Source organism: Suricata suricatta, chromosome 5 (assembly GCF_006229205.1).
Source record: "Suricata suricatta isolate VVHF042 chromosome 5, meerkat_22Aug2017_6uvM2_HiC, whole genome shotgun sequence".
NCBI classification, from domain to species: Eukaryota; Metazoa; Chordata; class Mammalia; order Carnivora; family Herpestidae; genus Suricata; species Suricata suricatta.
Genome location: NC_043704.1, coordinates 136,980,037 through 137,002,496, shown reverse-complemented (window position 1 = coordinate 137,002,496; position 22,460 = coordinate 136,980,037). Strand labels below are relative to the sequence as shown.

At 41.2% G+C, this 22,460-nt stretch overlaps 1 protein-coding gene and 1 pseudogene across 3 annotated transcripts in view; one reads left to right on the top strand and one right to left on the bottom strand.

Annotated features, from left to right (window-relative positions):
• Positions 1-270: 270 nt before the first annotated feature.
• Positions 271-22,460, bottom strand: part of UBE2E1 (ubiquitin conjugating enzyme E2 E1) — a 79,501-nt gene continuing 57,311 nt past the window's right edge. For all 3 annotated transcript variants that reach the window (XM_029940357.1, XM_029940355.1, XM_029940356.1), the window contains 3 exons: positions 3,409-3,541; positions 2,136-2,283; positions 271-1,059 (listed from right to left, as the gene is read on the bottom strand). In XM_029940357.1, the coding sequence (XP_029796217.1) occupies positions 962-1,059; positions 2,136-2,283; positions 3,409-3,541 (379 nt within the window). In that variant the 3' untranslated portion in view covers positions 271-961. The remainder of the gene's footprint in view (positions 1,060-2,135; positions 2,284-3,408; positions 3,542-22,460) is intronic.
• LOC115292508 overlaps positions 11,788-22,460 on the top strand; it is a 55,135-nt pseudogene continuing 44,462 nt past the window's right edge.

Below are 22,460 nucleotides of genomic sequence, written 5' to 3'. Positions count from 1 at the left end.
CCCTGGGCATTATGCAGGCTGCATGCCAAGCTCGGTCAAGGTTGGAAGAATCTGTGTGGGCCCCTGAGTGGCTCAGTCGGTTAAGCGCCCCACTCTCGTCTCGGCTCAAGTCATGATCTCACAGCCCCGTGAGATCGCCCCCCCTTCGGGCTCTGCTCTGACAGCACAGAGCCTGCTTGGGTTCCCCACCCCCCACTCTCTCAAAGTAAACAAACTTAAAAAGTCTGGAAACCACAAATATAGGCAAGACAAAGTAAGTGAATACAGCAGTGTTAGGTGGTTGTTTTAATATTGTTTATTAGCACAGTAACAAATGCAGACTTAAGCAGTCCACAACATATAACCAATCCACTGAGCAACTCCTAGGCCACACCTTACAACAGCTTAAGGTATTTTACTACAGGTTTTCACAAGTCGTGATTCCAACCTCTCATCTTGTCACAATAGATTGGTATATAAAATAAAATACATAACTACTCATATTTCCTATATGGTGTCTTATAGCCACATATCCATTTTATATATATGAGATGACAGTCTCTAAAAACTGTTAAATATCGATGTTCCCTCCCAAGAAGGAAAAACAAACTCCAATTTTTCTTAACAAAAAAATGTGTAGTCTTGGAAGGACTTTACATAAATGGCCATGTGTATAACCTGTACAAAATTAAGCTATTTTAAATTTACAGACTACAAGCAACTGAACCCAAATGTCTACTCTCTGTACTACATTTCAGCTAATATTGCGGAACTAATGACAGTTTTAAAAGGTGCTATTACCAATTCTGTCTACTGTAGCAAGATACCTTAAGTTACAACAAAATCTTAGGAAATAAGACTGAATAATATCTGTTATAGAAATACCCTACTCTTTACCAACTCCCACCCTCCCCCACCCCTTCAAAACCATAAGCAGCTCTCTCTGTGACAGACAAATAATGTAAGAATGTGGAGACCCAGTTTATGTAGCGTATCTCTTGGTCCACTGTCTGGCCATTCTGTCATGTTCTGCTCTGTTGGTCATATACTGAGTGGCAATACTTCCCACCAAAGGGTCAGCTGGAAGAAAAGAATGTAGATTACTTTGGAGAAAAGCAAAGAAAGTTTTAAAGTTTAGCAAGTAAGTTAGCGACTGCTCGGAAAGAAGTACAGTTTTGCAATGCCATTCCATCATCCCGGATACTTTTGTCATGTGGCGGGGAGGGGGGGTCTTCTTAACAAAACAATGCTCAGGCTTTTAGTACCTATGTGGCTTTATCTCCTTAGTTCATTCTGTATTTCTCCCAACTACCCCCACCTAACTGGGAGTGTTTTTGCTCTTAGGTGTTAGGGGAAGTTCAATAAAAACTGTTAAGTTCAAGGCTAAGATGAACATCCGGCTGTGTTCACCTGACCGTTCCTTCAGGGCAGCAATCCCATAGTCCTCTGGGCTACTGCAACGTAACACTAGTTAGCTAGAAAAAGCCAGGTTGCCAGGTCAAAACCTGGACCTCAACAATTAAGTGTAAAGTTGCTCTGAAAGCTAAATAGAATCTTTAATAATAGGAAATTAACCCCTCCCCTACCTGCCTAAATCAGTCTGATAAGAACTATTTAAGCAAAGAAGTATCACTTTCAAAACTGAACACCAGCTATGGAGCAAGTGAACTCAGTGACTCAACACTTAGAAGTACGTAGTTTAAGAGAACTGTATGAAAAATGTGAAAACCTACGGCACACTTATGTAAGCCTTAATTTTAAAACACCTCATTCCTACAGCATAGAAGTGCTGCCTTTTTCAACTAGTAGAGACTGAACTTTTCTTGATTAAAACTTTCTTTGGAGGGAAAAAAAATCAGGGGCACCTGAGTGGCTCAGTCTGTTAAGCTTCCGACTTCAGCTTAGGCTCCCACAGTTTGTGAGTTCCAGCCCCGCATGGGGTTATATGCTGATAGCACGGAGTGTGCAGCCTGGTTTGGATTCTCTGTGTGTCTCTCTGCCCCTCCCCTAGCTCATGCTCGCTCGCGCGCTCTCTCATAAAAATTTTTTTTGAAAGAAAAAAAAAATCAGTTTTTATCCCTTGAAAGCTCTTTGAACTTTATCAAAAACAAGTAGTTTTCAGTTCAGGAAGAGAAATAAATAATTATTAACCTTACCAGGGTTGCAGTCTGTAAGAAGGGAGCAGATAGAAAGGAGAACTTTAGAAATGGTTAGTGCTGGACTCCAATTATCTTTTAATATGTCCAAGCAAATAACTCCTTGGCTGTTAATATTACAGTGATAGATTCTTGTCCGAAATGTGACCTAAAAAATAAGATCGTGTTAAAATTTAAACAGCGAAGGATGAGAATATTTACTAACTGCCTTTTCAACCGAGTGGCCCTAAATTAAAAATCTTTAAAGAAGCAGACGTTTAGTTTTTAAAAAGATGAATAAAGAGTTTAAAGCTGAGAAGATACACTAAAAGACTAATAAATCTGAGATTAGAGAGTGTTCACTGATACAATCACAGTCATGTCAAAAATTATATCACCAAAAAGCAAGGTAATTTCAGTATTTCTCAAATTCATCATTAGCAGGTTCAGTGTTTAAGTATTTTCCTAACTTTTCAAGTTTGAAATAGCTAACTGCTGACCTCTTGTGTTAGCTTGAAGTACTACATGGCCTTAAAGTAAGCTTTTTATAATAAATTCAAATTGAGGGACAATGTAGTGGGAACATAAAGATTAGCAAAATGCTTAGCTGTAAAAGCTGTTAAGAAAACTGAACATGAGATTTATTTCTGCTTTTTCTGACTTTTACGTTAGAGCCTGCAGAGATCCTTTCTACCTAGGTCACAGAAATCACTATAATGGAGTCTCAACAGGCCAGAAATGGGTAAGGATCACAGCAGGAGGCAAATTAACACAAGCCCTAGGAGCCTGGGTTGCTGTTTTCGGTTGCCTAAGTTTTATTTGTGAGATACACGGAATCATTCCAAAGTAAAACTTATCATTTAGTAAATGAGAATCACAGATTATAAACTCTCACAGGAGATAAGATACTAGATGAGAACACTGAAGCCTGGAGGTTAAGAATTTGAATGAGACCAAAAGATGATCAGGAACATAAATATTTTGACAGTTTTTAACTTTTCAGTAACCGTTTTTCTGCTGAGTGGAAAATGGAATTAATTCTGAGTTGCTATGTCACTATAACTAGCAAGATTTTAAGCACCATCAAAGCAGAGCGCACGCTCCTAGAAAGAAAGGGTCTCTGCCAAGAGGCAAGGTGCCCCTGCATGCAGGGTTTTGTGTCCATTCTAATGTACTTAGAGATTCATTAAGGGAGAACAGAAATCTACCTTTTGTGATTAAAATTCAATTTTAAACGCTTCAGTGGTCTCTCATGGATATAGGTACGTTTGAATATAAATCAGGAAACTCTTACCTTTGGAGGCTTGAAGGGGTATTCAGGTGTAAAAGTGATATCAAGGAAGAACACACCCCCCTCATACACGGATCCTGGAGGCCCTAGAATGGTTGATCTCCATTCATAGATGTTATCGCCTTTGGGACCAGCACTGTGAAATAATACATCAAAAGGTAAGCAGATAGTATGGCACCATCCACATTTTTAGAGGATATTTAACATGGGGGGGAAAAAAGATGACGTCTTCTCTTCCTTTGTGTCTTAATGTGTGGATTCCCTCCACAAAACCGAAGTGTCTTCCAGACAGTCGGATTCTGGACTGCAACAAACCCGTCAGCCTTAGGACAAGTAAATGGAATGACAGAGAACGTGTAAACCATTCTAAGCCTACTTAGGTTGTGAATACGCAAGAAATTCCTCAATGCTCGAAACCTCTCCTTAATACATCATAAAACATGTAAATGACTTTAAAAAGAAACACTTCTCAGCAGAATTACAGAAAATTAGTGAAAAATCACAGTATTTTTGGTGTCATTTCTGATGACCATTTTAAGCACAAAGTTTAATTTCTGACCCACTGACGGGGTTCTTGTTCCTTGCTCCATTTCCATAAAAGAGTCCAATGGATTGCAGTGCTTTTTACCTTATAAACCATGTGGGGGGGAAGGAGCACAAGAATGACCATGTACCCAATGACAAGTTACTGAATTTGCGTTTCAATATGTAAAGTTCTATAATTAGGTTCTCTAAATATTACACTTGGGACATTAATTTATCCCTTTCCCTGTTAAATAACTGTCATTTATATTTGGTTATATACCATAAAGCACGGCGTTGCTGGTTTGCAGGGTGCTTGCTCTGCACACAAGTACACTAATGATTAATAAACTAGAAACAAACAGAAAAATATTTACCCTCCAACTCCAATGAAGAGCTTAACATACCTGCCCAAACAAGTAAGTGTACGTAGGACTCTGGTATTAAGGAGAGAAGAAAAGACTAGTTTGGGAAATGGATTTAGGTCCTAATTGGAGGGTGGGGGGTCCCTAGGGGAAGGGCACAGAGACTTCTAAGCAGGCTCCATAGGACAGCGGAGCACCCTGCCCGTGTCTCATGACTGTGAGACCATGACCTTGGTCATCTGGTCTGCCTCCATGTTTGTACCCAGCATATATACTTGGGCAAAGTCTAGAGACAGTGGCCAACACTGCTAGGACACCTGTTTACCAAACTAAAGTTAAATGAAAAGTGGGTTCAAGAGGTGAATTACCTACAGGTTGTGGGTAACAGATGAACTATCTATCCTATTTAATCTAGTTAGTGCTATCTAAGACTTAAAAAGACAATCATCTGCTGTAAACTTTTTTAAAAAACAAATGAGGAACCAAAGCCCCAAGGAGAAGCTAGGCCATCTAAAGCTCAGTAATGGCAGCACTCCAGACTGTTTTCCTCAGTCAGCTTGGTGATACTACGAAAGAGACACCAAAAAAAATAAGAGTAGAGTCAGTTTAACCCTAGAAGAGTCTTGTTGACATGGGCTCAGTTCTGCTGGCCCCTTAGCACAGAAAAAAGAGAAAAAAACAAAGATTTAACAATATAGCATTATAAGCAGCTTTTATGGATTGTACAAAAAAGTAGTGATTTCCAGTTTTCACAGTTCATCAACATAACCTATGGAACTTTCAAATTTTATGATTCCTGGCCCCTCCTCCCAGGCCTACTGAATTTAAAATAACCATAGATTCTTCAGCCCCTTCTGGATATCTTTGAACAGGTACTGGTTGCATTGGGGAACCACTGGTTCAGGCGACCGGAAGCAAGACCACCACTTTAGAACCTAGCGTATCACCTGTGATACAACTGGAAATGCAAATCAAGATGGCTACTTGTTTGTATCCAGTATTCAGTTTGGGTGTAAACTTCTCTGCAAGTTCAGAAACAAGTATAGAGAAGGGGCGGTAAGGAATCAATTATACAACATAAACATAAATGTAACAAAAAAACTGTACCACACTCCTGTTAAGCTTTAAAACTGGAGAATACAGTGGGTTATAATAAAAAGAATACAAAGTGGAATAGTATCAAATTAGTTGAAGTCCTAAAGCATGCACCAGGAGCCCAGGAGAAGACTAAAAACAGTATGGATCTCTAACCTGTAGATCCTCAACCAGGGGACTTGGTAGTTATAGTGAAGGATCTGAGAATCCACTGGAAGGAACGAGCTTTGCTGGCTAAGTAAAAACTTTATTTTTTTAAGGGGTGGCGCAAATTGTATTATTAAAATTTGATTACAACCAATTTTGTTGGCATTAAAATTTGGATAAACCAAAAACCAGAAATTAAGTTTGGTAAAAATGGGAATAGGAGTTTTCCAGTAATTACAGATTAGAAGGCAAAAATCAATTTAGAGAAACACAGACAAACCCCATGTTTACAATGATTGTGCCACAGATTTAAACTTAAGTAAAACTTTAGAAAACTTACTTTAAAGCTGTTAGTGGAGGAATTCATGGAAACTTTTGTCATATGCATTTTATTAGCCATAAAATGAAACAAAAATTACAGGAGCCTGCAAATCTTTTTGCCCTTTTTCCCCCCCTTCTACGTTGTCACTGTAAAAGTTACATCTACTGGTCTGGAAGGTGGGTAGAGAGCCCGATGGGGGAGTGGCTGACCGTCCTCAGAGGGCCCCTGAGGGGGAAAGAGAGAAGCAAGGGAAGGCTTCCGGGAGACACCTGTAAGGGGAAGGTCTGTGCCAGCACCCCGCCCGTGTCTCAGTAAAATGACTGACTAGGTTTGCCCTCAGGTCAGCATATCCTCTTATCAGCCTTCTGTCCCCACCCTTTAAGGTACTTTTTAGTTCCACAATTAAGAAATAGGACTTTCATTTCTAACACTGGTTGAACTGCACTTGAGAATGGTTGAACTGCACTTGAGAATGGCATGTGATCTAAATTATTAATCAGTTTTAGGTAATTAGAAAGTATGGGACATGGGGGCAGTTGAAATCAAGGCGAGATGGGAACAAAAAATACAGGTCCCTGTTTGAAGATGTTGCACTGTGAGTGTGATTAGAAGCTTGGCACGAGGCTGAGACTGAGAAGGTGAAAGGAGACCAGGCCTTTGCCTTTGAGATGGTTAGAAAACTCATGTTTATTTTTAGCAAAAACTTTTCAAAATAAATGTATAATACACAGAACTCTTATATGAGGAAAAAAGAAAAATTCTGCCCTTAATTCAGTCTTTTTCCCTTCTAGTCAGACAGAGCTGTGCCAAACATTTTAAGAAACATAATAGGGGCACCTGACTGGCTCAGTCGAGTCGGTAGAGTTTACCACTCTTGATCTCAGGGTTGTGAGTTCAAGCTCCATAGCGGGTACAGAGCTCACTTTAAAAGAAGAAAAACAGTCACTTCTACTTTGACACAGAACTTTCTTATTTCTGTAACAGCTCCTGGTCAGATATGCTAGCAGCAGCGGCAGGGACGGTCGTGAATCACGGCACTCTCTGACCGCACAGGCGCCTGCTGAGGGGCACCAAACCCCGTAAGTGACTCAATGACAAGGACTCTCACACCTACCAGCCTTTCCCTTAATCCTTGAAACCCATGTTCCCTCCAGTGACCATGCGACAAGGCAGCTACAGGTCACAGTTCTTGTGCCTTATAAACACTAGAATGGCAATTTAACAGAATTTGAACAGCATAAAATGTAATCAATACAAGTAATTTAAGGTACAATCTTAAATATAAATCCAATTAGAAAAACTGTCATTAAATCAGTCTTCCTGTAGAATTTGATGTGCTCTCTGGATCGACTTAAGACAATTACATGAGCTAATGTTGAAACTTCATTTTTTTGGATGTGTATTTATCTTAAGAGAGTAGGTAAGGGGCAAAGAGAGAATCCCAAGCAGGCTCCACAGTCAAGGCAAAGCCCGACGGCAGAACTCGATCTCACAACCACGAGATTATGACCTGAGATGCCTACCTGTGCTGAGCCACCCAAGGTCTCGTTTTATTTTAAAATCATGTTTTTGTAAAAAATACTAACTTACTATATAGACTACTGGTCTTCCATTTCAATAGCAATCAAAGATGCATTTCTCTTTTTAAAGCACATCCTGGAAGCAAGGTGAAATTATAGTCAGTGCTTTTAAAGATTCTATTTCTGGGGCGCCTGGGTAGCTCAGTCGGTTAAGCGTCCGGCTTCATCTCAGGTCACGATCTTGCATGGTTCGTGGGTTCGAGCCCCGCATCGGGCTCTATGCTGACAGCTAGCTCAGAGCCTGGTGCCCAACAGATTCTGTATCTCCCTCCCTCTCTGCCCCTCCCCTGCTCGTGCTATCTCTCTCAAAAAATAAAAATAAACAAAAAATTTAAGATTCTATTACTAGCAGATCATGTTTATGGGGAGAGATGACCCTTGCTTACAAACATAGAAATCCTAATTTAGGTCTTACTTTAGGCTTAATTCTAAAAAGCTTGGTTATCTGCTCTCAAATCCTAGGGGAAAAAGTTGAGGGTAAAAGGTTGGGAAGATGGAAAGGTAAGAAGTATACTACAAACATCTCAATAGCAACATCATGAAGTGGAAAATGGGGCAAGTTAGCAAATGTGCTAACATATTTCAAAAGAGCAGAAGCTCATGATGAATTCGGTTAGAAACTCCTTCTAGGGGTGCCTGGGTGGCTCAGTCGGTTAAGCCTCTGGCTTTGGCTCAGGTCAGATCTCACGTTCGTGGGTTCGAGCCCCGCGTCGGGCTCTGTGCTGACTGCTAGCTCAGAGCCTGGAGCCTGCTTCCAGTTCTGTGTCTCCCTCTCTCTGCCCCTCCCCCTCTCATGCTCTGTCTCTCTCTGTATCAAAAATAAATAAAACATTAAAAAAAAAAAAAGAAAGAAAGAAACTCCTTCTACCCACCTAAGAATCCCAAGCAATCTCTGCTAGTTTCCCACAGTACAATGACTAATGCTTCATAAAAATAAAGTTCTGGCAAATACTGTTGACTGGCTAGTTGAAGTCTTTTCTCTTCTTTGTAGAAGCTTCACAATAAAGCAAACCAGTTGCTTATACAAGGTGTATTATAGCTTAAAATCACCGCAATTCACACCTTTCAATTGTAGCCTTAGAGTAGTTCTCAACAGAGGATGGTTTTATCCCCCAGGGAGACATCTGGCAATGTCCTGAGGTATTTTTAGATATCACAACTCTGCGGAAGTGTGCTCCTGGCACCAAATGGGTAGAAGCCAGGGGTCCTGCTAAGATGTACCAGACAGCCTCCTGCACCAAAGAATTCCCTCCACCCCAAAATGTCATTAATTCCAAGGAGTGAGTAAAGGTGAGAGCTTCACAGTTTGAATCCCTGTTGTCAGGCTCTAGTGCCCGTCCTCAAAAAACATTCCATATACGGGCTTACTGTCATTAAAAGTTAGATTTGCATATGCCCTAACTGTTCTATACTCCTTACTCAAAATATGGTCCCTGGGCAAGATAACATCGGCATCACCTGGGAGTTTGTTAGAAAAGCAGACAGACTCTCCCCCACCCCTAATGCATCAGAATTTGCAAATTAAGTTTAAGAGGCTAGCTATAGAGGACATTAAGTGGCAAATGAACAACTCTACCTTTTAAACTTCTAGATTTAAATTACCATTTATATGATCTAGCTCTCTCCGTGCTGCCTCTAATTCTTTGCAATAAGAAACAAATACCAATCCTGGTAATGCTTAGTTGTGTTAAGACTATAAAATCAATAAATAACCAGACAGAGAACTTAGAAAATGCTTACAGGAAGAGATCCACAATCAAATCTATATTCCCTACAATATGCTATTCAAAGTCCATTAATTTACTCTTATTTCGCTAATAAATTCAAAGATAATATGAAAAATAGTATGAATGCAGCAATCCACCAGAGGGAAGCCTCCTCTCCCACAGTCATCTCCCAGCAGACTCTCTCCAGGGAATGACAGCTGTCTTCTCCATGCCATCTACACAGCACACACAGAGGAATTTTATAAAAAGTAAAAAGCTTCTTGTCTTCACCATCCCTTCATAAGACAGTAGCCATCTGTAACCTAGAAGTGAGAGGCAGAAGGAACCTGAAAAGTCAGAACACCTCAGTGAGGTGACTACCAGATTAGTTAGACGGCGTGGTGAGGTGTCCCTCTCTACTAACAGAGAGAGGCCGCCTCCTACAAGGTGGCGCTGCTAGGGATGTGCCATTCAGGTCACCATTCTCTGGAGAGGACTTAGGGTTCAAGGGCCAACCTAAAGAACTCCCCAAAACAGCTGGTCCATCTAAGAATTCACACCAGTGGCAGCCAGTGTATCTACACCATTATATTGGAACAGAGTGGGCCCAAATTAGGAAGTTACATTTTCCGACAAATGGGAGGAAAACTGGCTCAGACACTCAAGACACCTAAAAATAACATGAACCATATTCAAGAATGGCATTCCCACAAAGCCCCCCAAAGATGGTACTAAATCACCATTGAGGAAATGGTTCGTGCGGTCTTCCTCCAGCAGAAGGGATAAACCTTCAAAGGGATTTGATACAACTTTTTACGAAACACAAGGCTGATTTTAGGCCTATGGAAGATGGAGAATTCATTTTAAAAATTTGTTCCAAACCAGACAGAACAGATTTGTAGGTATTGATGCAAACTGTACAGCCATGTGGATACATCATCTCTCTTACATCAGGTTTTAAGTCTCTAGAGAACAGTAATTTTCCACATATACTATAGGACTCAGCATAATAATTAACATTATTTAATTACCTGGCCAAATTATGTACCACTGTTTAGAATTACATGACAGTGTTTCCAAATTAGGTGAAATAATAAAACCCCACAAAAGCTCTATCTTAGCTAGCCATTCAGTTGTAGTCTTACTTTATATGTTGTTGCTGTAGAAAACAATCCAGCCCTTCTGGAAATCTATAATCTTTAAAAAGAATTAGAGGGGCGCCTGGGTGGCTCAGTTGGTTAAGCCTCCGGCTTTGCCTCAGGGCATGATCTCATGGTTCCTGGGTTTGAGCCCCGCGTCGGGCTCTGTGCTGACAGCTCAGAGCCTGGAGCCTGCTTCGGATTCTGTGTCTCCCTCTCTCTCTGCCCCTCCCCTGCTCATGCGCTCTTTCTCTATCTCTCCAAAATATATCTCTCCAAAATAAATTAAAAAAAAAAAAAAAAAGAATTAGATGCACACAGAGTAAGGACACAATTTTAAAACGAAAACTACTTTCAAGAGACATCAGTAAGGATAGTGAAACAACAGCAGGCCTAAAAAACTGTGGACATCAATGGGTCCTTACCAGTAAGGAGGGATGGCTAAGTAATGAGTGTTTGGTAACTAAGCTAAGAGTCCCACTTTAACTTCTGGACTATTGAACTGAGGGTTATGGGGGGAGGGGGGAAAAGAGGTGGTGGTGATGGAGGAGGGCACTTGTGGGGAAGAGCACTGGGTGTTGTATGGAAACTAATTTAACAATAAACTACTTTAAGAAAAAAACCTTCCAGACTATTAATATACAAGGGGGGGGTAAGGTACCAAGCAAGTGAAATGCAAACTAGTTACATGTCAAGGGCCTAAAAGAAACGGGGGTGGGGGGGGCGCGGAGAAGGGTCGAGAACGGCACATGGAAATGATTAGAGGGAATTAAATAAGAGATCAGCATCTCTTCTTGTCTCAAAAACCATCTTTTTTGTATTAGGTTATATGGAAGCTACACAAGCTTGACTTAAGAACAATTCCTTTTTTTTTTTAAAGTAGGCTTCACATCCAGCACAAAGCCCAATATGACACTTGAACTCATGACCCTGAGATCAAGACCTGAGCTGAGATCAAGAGTTGGATGCTTAACCAACTGAGCCACCCAGGCATCCCCTAAGAACAATTCTAATTTGCTCTTTCCCCAGAGAAGTTAGAAAAACAGAGTCAGAATAGAATCACGTTCTAAGGCTGCGGTGACTACTCCTCTGCTGCCACTAAAATAATCCAGAGCAGGGTGTCTGCCTGAGTCAAGTAGTGGAGTCCTGATTTTTTAGCGCAATGCTTCTATTAGTGAACATAAAACTGCTACCTAAGTGAGCAATCAACCATTAGTCTCCGGTTCTTACAGTCATTAGTTCGCAGGCCCTGTGAGGCACAACCAACTCTTCCACTGGAAGGGTAACTGCACTGTGGGCAAGCGAGTAATGGGAACAGAGCTCTTGTGCAGACTCGTGGAGGGAGTACGTACAGGCGGTGACACTTACATACTGCACACATTTAGTGCTGGTTCTCTAAAGCAACGTGTCACCAGGAAAGCTATTTAAGGGATACCAAAATTCTCAAAACTTTACCAGGTTTAACGCCATTCTAAGATGATCCTAGAACTGATCTGTGACCACGAAATGACCACCAACGGTTTCCCAATCACTCACATTCGCCTGCACGGCCCCCACACCGCAGCTGCCCCCATCCTGGACTGCGGGCGTGGCGAGCAGCGGGGGGGCGCGCTGAGGGCGAAACGTGGGAAGTGACAGGTGTAAGCGCACAAGACACACAGGCGCTATGTCCTGCCACACAACACTGCTTGCGCTACCTTGTTGGGGTGATTTTGTGGGTCATGTAACGTGTGGTATGAACTCTATTTTGTTATTTGATGAAGCTTTTATTTAAGCAAAAATTTAAATCTTTTACTGCCCTATTTTGCTCCTAAAAGCGTTCCAATTTGGATGTTACATGGTTAACCTATTTATGCGGGCACCTCAGAACACCTTCCTGCACCGCCCTATCAGGTTGGAACCGCCCTGCCGGTCTCTTCGTTCTAGCAATTTTACAGATTCTTGGTCCTCACGCTGCATCGTCCTTCCAAGGACTTGAGTAGACACCCCAGCAAGTGTCTCTCATCCTAGGTCCAGCTCCCTACAACTTTCCTCAGTTCAGAACTCACATGGATTTGGAGCAAAAGACGTGCCAGAGCTGGTATTCACATCCAGGAAAGGCTAGATCAGCAATTCTGAGACCCGTTCAGCAAGCCCGTAAGTCAAAACTACTTTCATAATTCTAAATAGCATTTGCCTTTTTAACTCTCCTCCCCTCACATCTGTACTGTGAAGTTGGCCTGAGACCATAGGACGTGACGGCAGAAACAGGTAAGAAAACTCCAGCTGCCGGCTTAAGTCGGACACCAGAGCAATTTGCATATACGTAAAATAGTGCCGCTCTTCTAAGTGTTTTAGTTTTGGAAAACAAGCTATTTTCATTAAAAATACGTTAACATGTTTTTGTTATTTTTTTTTAAGTTTATTCTGAGAGAGCCAGCGAGTGCGTGTGCAAGGGGAAGGGGCAGAGAGAGGCAGAGAGAGATTCCGGGGCTGGCTTGGGGCTCTTTTTGCAGAGCTGGAACCCGCACCGTGAGATCATGACCAGAGCCAAAATCAAGAATCGGACACTCAACCAACTGAGCTATCCAGGTGCTGCCCCAAATTATAAATACTTTTAATGTTTCAGCTTTAACTTTGAATAGAATAAAAATCCATAATAATTAACAATATCAACAAAAGCTCTTAGGGGCCCATAATTTTTAAGAGTGCCCAATGGAGTCCTGAAACAAAAAAGGTTCGAGAATGGCTAGGCAGGTTATTTTACAACAGAATTAGCATAACTAGCCAATGATTTTAAAAAGTGTTCTACTCTTACTCCCATCAGGATCCCATTAAAAACACAAGTTTTAAACAGTAACTAGAAGCTGTTCATCACCCCATCCCAAGTCCCCACACCTTGGAAACCCTAAATACCATCCAAGAAGTTGGACTACCCTGAAGACTACTGATGGGAAAGACCAAGTGCAAAGTGAGAGATGAATGAGAAGCCTCAGGTGGTCTAGCCCTTAGCCATGTTAAGTGAGTCAAGAAGCCTTCTGATAATTCCAGCCCCAGCCTCTGTAAATGCATGAGAGCTGAGCCCTAGTCAGCCTTCAAATATACCAGAGGTTCTGATAAATGATGGTTGCTACTTTACGCCATTTACAGTTTAGGGTGCCGTTAGTAAGGCAGCAATGAATGATGCGAACACTCTCCAAGCACAGGCCTCCACCGAGAGCAGGGGGCGGGGCGGGCCAGTTCCGAGGCCAGGGCTTCATCCAGTCCCCAGAGCTCTTAGGCAGCTTTCACTGTGGGGACCTTTACTGCCAGTCCTTCCTACCTTACCATCTCTACCACTAAAAATCTACTTCTATTAGAATTCTCATCGTAAGGGTTTCCTTCTGGGGAAAGCAAAGCTGAGACACCACTGAAGCTAAACACACACAAAGGAAAACATGAACAGATATGATTCATAAAAATGAAAGTCTGTAACAGGAAGACAAAGAGATTATAAAAGGATAGAGGAAAGACAATTGCAGCACATGATTAAAGGTTAATATCCTGACTCTGGAAAACCTTTAAACAGACTAACAATAATGGATAAAGGACTACATTTCTCAAAAGAAACTTGTATGGCCAGTTAATAAATCTCAATCTTACTCAGACTCAAAGAAATGCAAATTAAACACACAGGCACATTTACCTATTAGGCTGGCAAAAATTTAAAAGACTGAAAATCTTCAGTGTCTGGCTGTGTAATGAAACAGGCATTCTCTTCCACTGCTGGTGGGAGAATGAATTAGTAATCCTAGATCATGACGAGGTGTCATATGTTCAAATATAAATGTAAATTTTATGTAACTATAAATACCCTTTGACAGAAATTCTGCTTCTCAAAATTTACTCTAAGGAAGTAAGTGGACACATGTGCAAGGCTAACAGGATATTTATAAGAACCTCATGTATGATGAAAAATCTTCAGAATGAGCTAAATTATCAACAAGAGATGGGCTAAACTGTGGTATAATCATACAATAGTACACAGCGCAGCTTCTTTAAACGTTTGCTTTTGAGAAAGAGAATCCCAAGCAATTTCTGCACCATCAGTGCGGAGCCTGACCCAGGGCTCAAAACTGACGAACTACAAGAGCTAAAACCAGGAGCTGGACCCTTAACCAACTGAGAGCCACAGTGCAATAAATAACATAAGGTATACATACTCGACAAGGTTTTATTATTTTTTTTATTAAAAAAAGTTTTTTAATGTTTATTTATTTTTGAAAGACAGAGAGTGAGCAGGGGAGGGTCAGAGAGAGAGGGAGACACAGAATCTGAAGCAGGCTCCAGGCTCTGAGCTGTCAGCACAGAGCCCGACGCGGGGCTCAAATCCACGAACCGTGAGATCATAACCTGAGCCAAAGCCAGATGCCTAACCGACTGAGCCACCCAGGAGCCCCTCGACAAGGTTTTAAACAATCAATGATGTACGGTGAAAAGGCAGGTTCCATAACAGTACGCAAAACCACCTCATTTTTCTTGTAAGACACGGCATATAACCACACTGTTAATCACGGTAATGCCTGCAGGACGAGATGCAGGGGATTTATTTTACAGTAACAATATATTTCCACCCTTAAGAATATAAAAAAAGAAGTAGAAGAAATGGAGTCAAATTCACCTAGTAATAAAAGTAAACTAGTAAACTCTGGTTATACTGTGGGGTAAGGAAGGTTTCTGACTAGAAAGCCAGTGCTTTGGGCTTATGGGGATGCACGATACTCAATCTAGACAATTGAAGACCAGTTTCCATAGACCGTGATTTACAAGAGAGTTGCTAAGGATCTTGGAGGAGTTAGTTGACAAGTTCATTCCTGCTTCTCAGGGCCCAAATATATTTTCAATAGTGACTCACTGGGCATCTTTGGGTGAAGATCTAAAATGGTCATTCATAGGAAATGAATAATCCTGCTTCCATCCCGACTTACAACCCTGTGAAAGCCGCTAGTTACTACATGGGGTTTAAGATCATGACCTGAACTGAGGTCAGATGCTTAACCGACTGAGCCACACAGGTGCCTCAGAGAAATAAATCATTTTTAATAGTTGTTTCATAAATGAATTTTTAACTTTACCAAATCTTTTATATCAGGAGAGGTAACATTATTCCCGTTTTAAAGATGAGGAAACATTCAGGAGGGTAAGTGATGTGTTTGTATCAAGTCCTAAAGCAAGCAGGCCTCACTTCTAGCCAATACAATCCAGGCTTCCTACACTGAGACTTTGTCCAATACATCCACAGAGTTGCCAATAATATTATCTGCCTTTGGACTCCCCACCAATTTTGCTTAGTCACATTTACTATTCTGCCTTTCCCCCCTTACTATTTCAATTCTCTTTTACATTTGGATGAAAGCTGGGATTAAACAGGAAAAAGAAAATCTTGTGACCTAAGAGGTGTTATTAAAACCTCTTAAAAATTGATTCAGTATTTTCTGTAGAAGTGAATTAACTGAAAATACATATCATACAGAGTACGACTTAGTGTGGAAGAGAGGGGATTTTAATTATAATGTGACAACTCCAAAAATGATGAGAACCCCAAGCTTAATGAAAACCAAAGATGGGTTTTGGGAAACAAGCATCAGTTCAACTGAACAACAGCCCAAATGTTATGTTCTTAAATTGCAAAAAGAACAAGAAACACAATTAAAAAAAAAAAAAAGCTTTTTTAAAATAAGTCTTTTTTTTTTTTAATGTCTTTTATTTATTTTTGAGAGACAGAGAGACAGTGTGAGCAAGGGAGGGTCAGAGAGAAAGGGAGACACAGAATCCGAAGCAGGCTCCAGGCTCTGAGCTAGCTGCCAGCACAGAGCCCGATGTGGGGCTCGAACCCATGAACCGTGAGATCATGACCTGAGCCAAAGCCGGACACCTAACCGACTGAGGAACTAGGAAAAAAAACTTTTTAAAAAAGGAGGCTCAAGTTCACTGCAGCAACAGCATACAAATATTTTTCAAAAGAAGGCAAAGGGACCTGATAGCCTACTCAGCAGAGCTATCCACCAAATACCAACTATTTGCTATGAGAGAAAGAGAAAAAGGCCAAAAAGGAGGTACAAAGCGTGACACCTACTTCCCCAGCTGAGAAGCCAGTCTGGTCCACTCCACTCTAGTCCACAAGGGCACTGGGAGGTCCAGCAGTCACTGGAATGCCCTGCGCTGAAATGGAGGTCAAGCCTTGCTGAGGATACACCGTCACCCACCGCTCAGCGCTCTGTGAAGCCGCTCAGCGCTCTGTGAAGCCGCGGCCTCTGCAGCCTCTTTGTTCCCTCCCTCTCCACTGCGGGATCTGCAGCTCAGACCCGCCAGGAAATCACAGGGTCAGGAGGTGAGGAGAGCTATTTACCGCTCTCTCGGAGAGTCACTGCCTTCTCTCTGGGCCCCAGCTGGCCAGCAGGGAAAAGAGAAGGCTGTTTATATTCGCAAAGGGCTGAGTGTGTGAATGAGGGGGGCTCTGCCCTGTATGTCACATACAGGACTAAGCTTGGCGGGGAGGGTCTGCTCTGGCTCCTTGGTCATTGTCACGCTCATCACCAAACCTCTGTCCTGCTGTCCACACACACCCTTCGAGTTGAGGAGTCGTGACAACGGTCGTCACACAGCGAGGTGCTGCAGCAGCTGCTCAAGAGGCCCAAGGCGGAGCACTCACCTGTGACACTTCATGGCTGCCCAAGTCTAAGGAGTCTCCTCCTACACTGGTGAGCAGACATCCACGACCTTCACCAGTGGCCACTGCCTGGCTAACCGATCTGGCTTGTAAAATATGAAAACACTGGCAAAGGGCAGCTAAGGTATACACCTCTTCAGGATAAGTTTGATGGAAAAAGCCAGAAGGCAAGAAAAGTTCTGACCGAGAGGAGGAAGCAGTTGTTCCGAGCCTCAGGGGAGGAGTTTGGCTGAGAGGTACGAAATGAGACTAAGAGCCCACATATGTGATTGGAAAAGAAGGTTAAAAAAGAGAAGGATATGAAAAATCAAGTGGGGAAACTTTAATCTTTTATTTTTTTCCCCTTCTTAAGAGAAAAAAATAAACCCAACCGCAATTAAGACTGGACCAGAGAGGAAAGACAACTGTCTCCAAACATATACATAAAGATGATAGATTGAGTACATGGACCAACTTTTTTCAGTCCTTCCCCAAACCCCAACAACATGACGGTGAAGGTTTTTTTAAAGGCTTAAGCCTACATAGATGGGAAGAAAAGGAGCTGGGAGGCTAGGAGGCAAATGAGCAAACGGTAAAGGACTCCACATATCCGAGACACTGAATCATAAACTGTGAAAAAAGCCAAAATCAAGCCCAGATATGCCATATAACCCTCGCAGAGACTTAGGAATTTGTGGTGCCTGAGGAGGTGGAGAATGAGGAAGGGGAAGGTTCTAAAGTAAGGACTGGTAAAAGCGGTCCCATGCCAAGACCCCGTGTGGCAGGCAAATTTCAGGATGGGCAGCATGATGATCTTGCCCTAAATCATCTCCACATGAGCATGGGCAGAAGCTGCAACTTGCTTCTCACCAACAGAAAAGGGCAAAGTTGGTAGGATACCACTCCCTCAATCAGGTCATGTCCTCTGTGAAATGTTGTTATAGGAGCCTCAGTCTTAGCAGACGGGGGGGGGGGAGCAGCTATGATGTGAACTGCCCGTGGAAAGGGCTAGAGAACTGCTCGGGCCTCTAAGGGCAACTGACTTCAGTCCTACAGCTGCAAGGAAATGAACTCTACTGTCACAGCTACGTCACAGCTACGTCACAGCTACAACCCTGAGCGACAGAGGAGCACAAAGGCTAGCTGGTCCCTTCACTGCAGCCCTGAAAAAACACTCAACAGAGGCCTGAGCTGTGCCCCAACTCCTGACCCACGTGAACTGTACATTCTAAATGTGCGTACTGTTTTGAACTGCGAAAGCTGTGGTAGTTTGTTACACAGCAATAGAAATCCTGCCAGACTGGGCTTTATTTTCTGGAGAGGTTTAAAACTGAGGGTCTCTGAACCAGGGGACATGAATATGGATGAGGGCAGAGGTGCTGAACTGACAATGAGCTTAGGCGCGCCTGACAATAAGATCCCCAGTTTTCCTCCTCCGCTCCGGAACAAAGCTTGGCCTTCACCCTCCAGGCCAGTCTCCTTTGGGGAATGTTAACAGCTCAGAGGAAAGACCTCAATAAGCTTCCATCAAAGGCCCCCTAAGTAACAGATAACCAAGAAACACGGTTCTCCTCTAAAATGGCAAAGATCAAAACAAACTACAAGATAGTCAATTAGAGAAAACAGAAATTACAAAGAAAATTTCAAAATAAACTGAATTACTAATATCCAGAGAGACAGAAGATACCGCACTAATGAAACAGAAATACGGCTAAAACAAAACAGTATTCAGAAAAGAAAAAGGAGGTGGGGTTGGGTGGGGTCAAGGTGGCCAAAAGGTACAAACTTCCAGTTATAAGATAAATTAAGTTCTGGGATGTAACACATAGCATAGTGACCATACTTAACACCGTTATCATACATTTCAAAGTTGCTATGAGAGTAGATCTTAAAGTTCTCATCACACACACAAAAATTCAACAATGTCTGGTGACAGAGGTTAACTAAATTTACTGTGGTAAAGTCATTATGCAATATATACATATATCAAATCATTATTTCCTATACCTTAAACGAATACAATGTTATAACTATATCTCAATAGAATGGGGGGAAGGAGCTTTTAAGAACGAAAAATAAAAGCAAACAAACATTTCAACAAAATAAAAGCCATGTGTGACAAACCCACAGCAAACATCACTCAATGGGGAACAACTTAGCTTTTTCTCGAAGATCAGGAATGAGACTCGGATATCCACTCTCACCATTTTTATTCAACATAGTACTAAAAGTCCTAGCCACAAAAATTAGACAAGAAAAAGAAATAAAAAGAATCCAACTGGTAAGAAAGAAGTAAAACTGGGACTACTCAAGATGGCATAATACTATATATAGAAAATCCTATGGACTCTGCCAGAAAACTATCACAGAATAAATGAATTTAGTAAAATTGCAGGATTCAAAATTAGTAAATTAATATATAGAAATCTGTTGCATGTCTATACACGAATAATGAAGTAGCAGAAAAAGAACTTAAGAAAACAATTTCTATAAATGCACCAAAAATAATAAAATATCAGGAATAAATTTAACCGAGGAGTGAAAGACCTACACTCTGAAAACTAGGAGATACTAATGAAAGAAATTGAAGATGACATATATAGAAAGACACACCATGTCCCTGGACTGGAAGATTACTGCCAAAATGCCCACACTACCCAAAGCAATCTACAGATTCAATGCAATCCCTATCAAAATATCAAGAGTATTTTTCACAGAGCTGAACAAATAATCCTAAAATTTGTATGGAACCACAAAAGACCGTGGATAGCCAATGCAATCTTGAGAAAGAAGGACAAAGCTGAAGGTCCCAGATTTCAAACTATATTCCAAAGCTGTCATAATAAAAACAGTATGGTACTAAGACAGAAATAATACACACAGATCCATGGAACAGAATAGAGAGCCCAGAAATAAACCCACAGGTGAATTAATCTACAAAAAAGGAGGCAAGCATCTACAACGGGGGAGACGGTCTCTGCAACAAAGGGTGTTCAGTAAACTGGACAGCTACTTGCAAAAGAATGAAACTGGACCACTTTCTTACACCACACACAAAAATAAACTCAAAATGGACTAAACACATAACTGTAAGAGCAGAAATAAGCCATAAAGCTCCTTAAAGAAAACATAGGCACTAATCTCTTGGATGTCAGCCTTAGCAATGTTTTTCCTGATATGTCTCCTCAGGCAAAGAAAACAAAAGCAAAAATAAACCACTGAGACTACACCAGAATACAAAGCTTCTACACAGCGAAGGAAAACTATCAACCAAATGAAAAGGCAAACCAAGGAGGCAAATGAGGAGGCATTTACAAAAGATTATCCAAAGGGGTTAATACCCAAAACACTTATGGATGCACACCTATTAATACCATAAATCTTAATAATCTAATTTAAAAATGGGTAGAGGACCTGAATAGATATTTCTCTAAAGACGACAGAGATGGCTAACAGACATGATGCTGAGTGAGATGATGCTCAACATCACTCATCATCAGGGAAATGCAAATCAAAACCACAATGAGATATAACCTCACACTAGTCAAATGTCTATCACCAAAAAGACAAGAAATAACAAGTGTTGGCAAGGATGTAAAGAAAAGAAACCCTTGTACACTGTGAGTGGGAATGTCCCCTGGTGTGACCACTGTGGAAAACAGTAGCAAGGTTCCTCAAAAATTAAAAACAGAAATACTCAATGATCCAGTAATTCCACTGGTGGGTATTTACCAAAGAAAAAGAAAGCATTAATCTGAAAAGATACACGTACCCCAATGTTTTCTGAAGCATGACTACAACAGCCAAGACAAAGAAACAACCTAAGTGTCCAGTGGTAGATGAGCACATAAAGAGGTAGTGTATATATAAACACAATGGACTATTACTCAGCCAAAAAAAAAAAAAAGGAATGAAATCTTTCCATACGTGGCAACACAGATGTATCTCTGGGGTATTACACTAAGTGAAATAAGTCAGACTGAGAAAGACAATTACTGTAGGATTTTACTTACATGTGAAATCTTAAAAACCAAAGCAAATGAATGAACCAACAGAAAAAACAGACTCAGACTAAAAAAAACAGAAACAAAAAACTGGCAGTTGCCAGAAGGGAGGGGAGCAGAGGATGGGCAAAATAGGCAAAGGGGACTAAGAGGTACGAACTTCCAGTTAAAAGACAAATGAGTACAGAGAGAAGAACTGCAGTAAAGGGAATATATTCAGTAATATTTTAATAGCCTTGTATGGTAACTACATTTATGGTAGGCACTACATAATGTATAGAAATGGAATCACTAATCTTCTAGTTCTGCAATTAATACTGTGTCAATGATACTTCAATTAAACACACACCATGAACAAAAAAATTTTCAAAAATATAATGAAGTGTAAAGTTGAAATCTCCCTCCAAAAAGTAGGAAAAGGGTTTAAAAAAAGAGAAAATATGGAATTTTTCTGTTACAGAGATGGGTGTCTTCTGCAGGAATGTAGCTGAAAATGGAACTGGAAAGACTAAATGGGAATAAGTCACAAAGGGCCTTAAATGCCTACCAAACCATTTAGATTTTAACAGCTTTGCACCTCCAGGAGTGAAGTGAAAAAACTGTAACTGTTTGAAGAAGTAGATAACTCTAGGGGCGCCTGGATGGCTGAGTCCGTTAAGCGTCTGACCAGCTCAGGTCACGGTCTCACAGTACATGGGAGTACATGGGTTTGAGCTCTGTGTCGGGCTCCGTGCTGACAGCTCTGAGGCTGGAGCCTGCTTCTGATTCTGTATCTCCCCCTCTCTGCGCCTCCCCTGCTCACTCTCTCTCTCTCTCAAAAATAAATAAACATTAAAAAAAAAAGTAGACAACTCTAAACACGGAAAACATCAACCTATCCAGAACAGGAAACTACAAATTCAATCTTCAATGACTGAGGCAGAGCGCCTAGAATAGGGTACTTTAGAAATCCAAGAACCTGGACTGGAGCGGGGCAGCAGGAACAAAATTATCTAGGACGAAATCGTTAAGTACTTCACTGAACAATCTTCAGAGTTAGCAATAAACCACAGCTCCTCTGGATACATCAACACATACACAGATAAGATGCCTACAGCCAATTCTCAGGGAGCAGAAAGAAACCAGCAGGGTCTCTCCCCGCCCAGCCTCCCAGCAGCAGCGTAACCAGATAGCCCAAACACCACCGGATATACAGCACTTATTTGTCACTTGCTAAATAAACAAATGTGAGTTTATGTATATAATCTTGCATGTTTAATACAGTGTGAACATTTCAGAAAACTATCAAACTGTGTACCCTGATTTTAGTTCAGAAAATATTTACCATTAGTTATATGTTTAACTGCTATTTCTTGTTATATGCAGTAGTTAAAAAGTATAATGTACATGCTATTTTAGGTACTGTCTAGGTTTCTTTCAAGAAGTTAAAAATATAATGCTTAATATTCTTTTAAAAACACCATTTAAACGGATTTAGGCCTTACAGCAAATAAAGATGGAAGATTCTG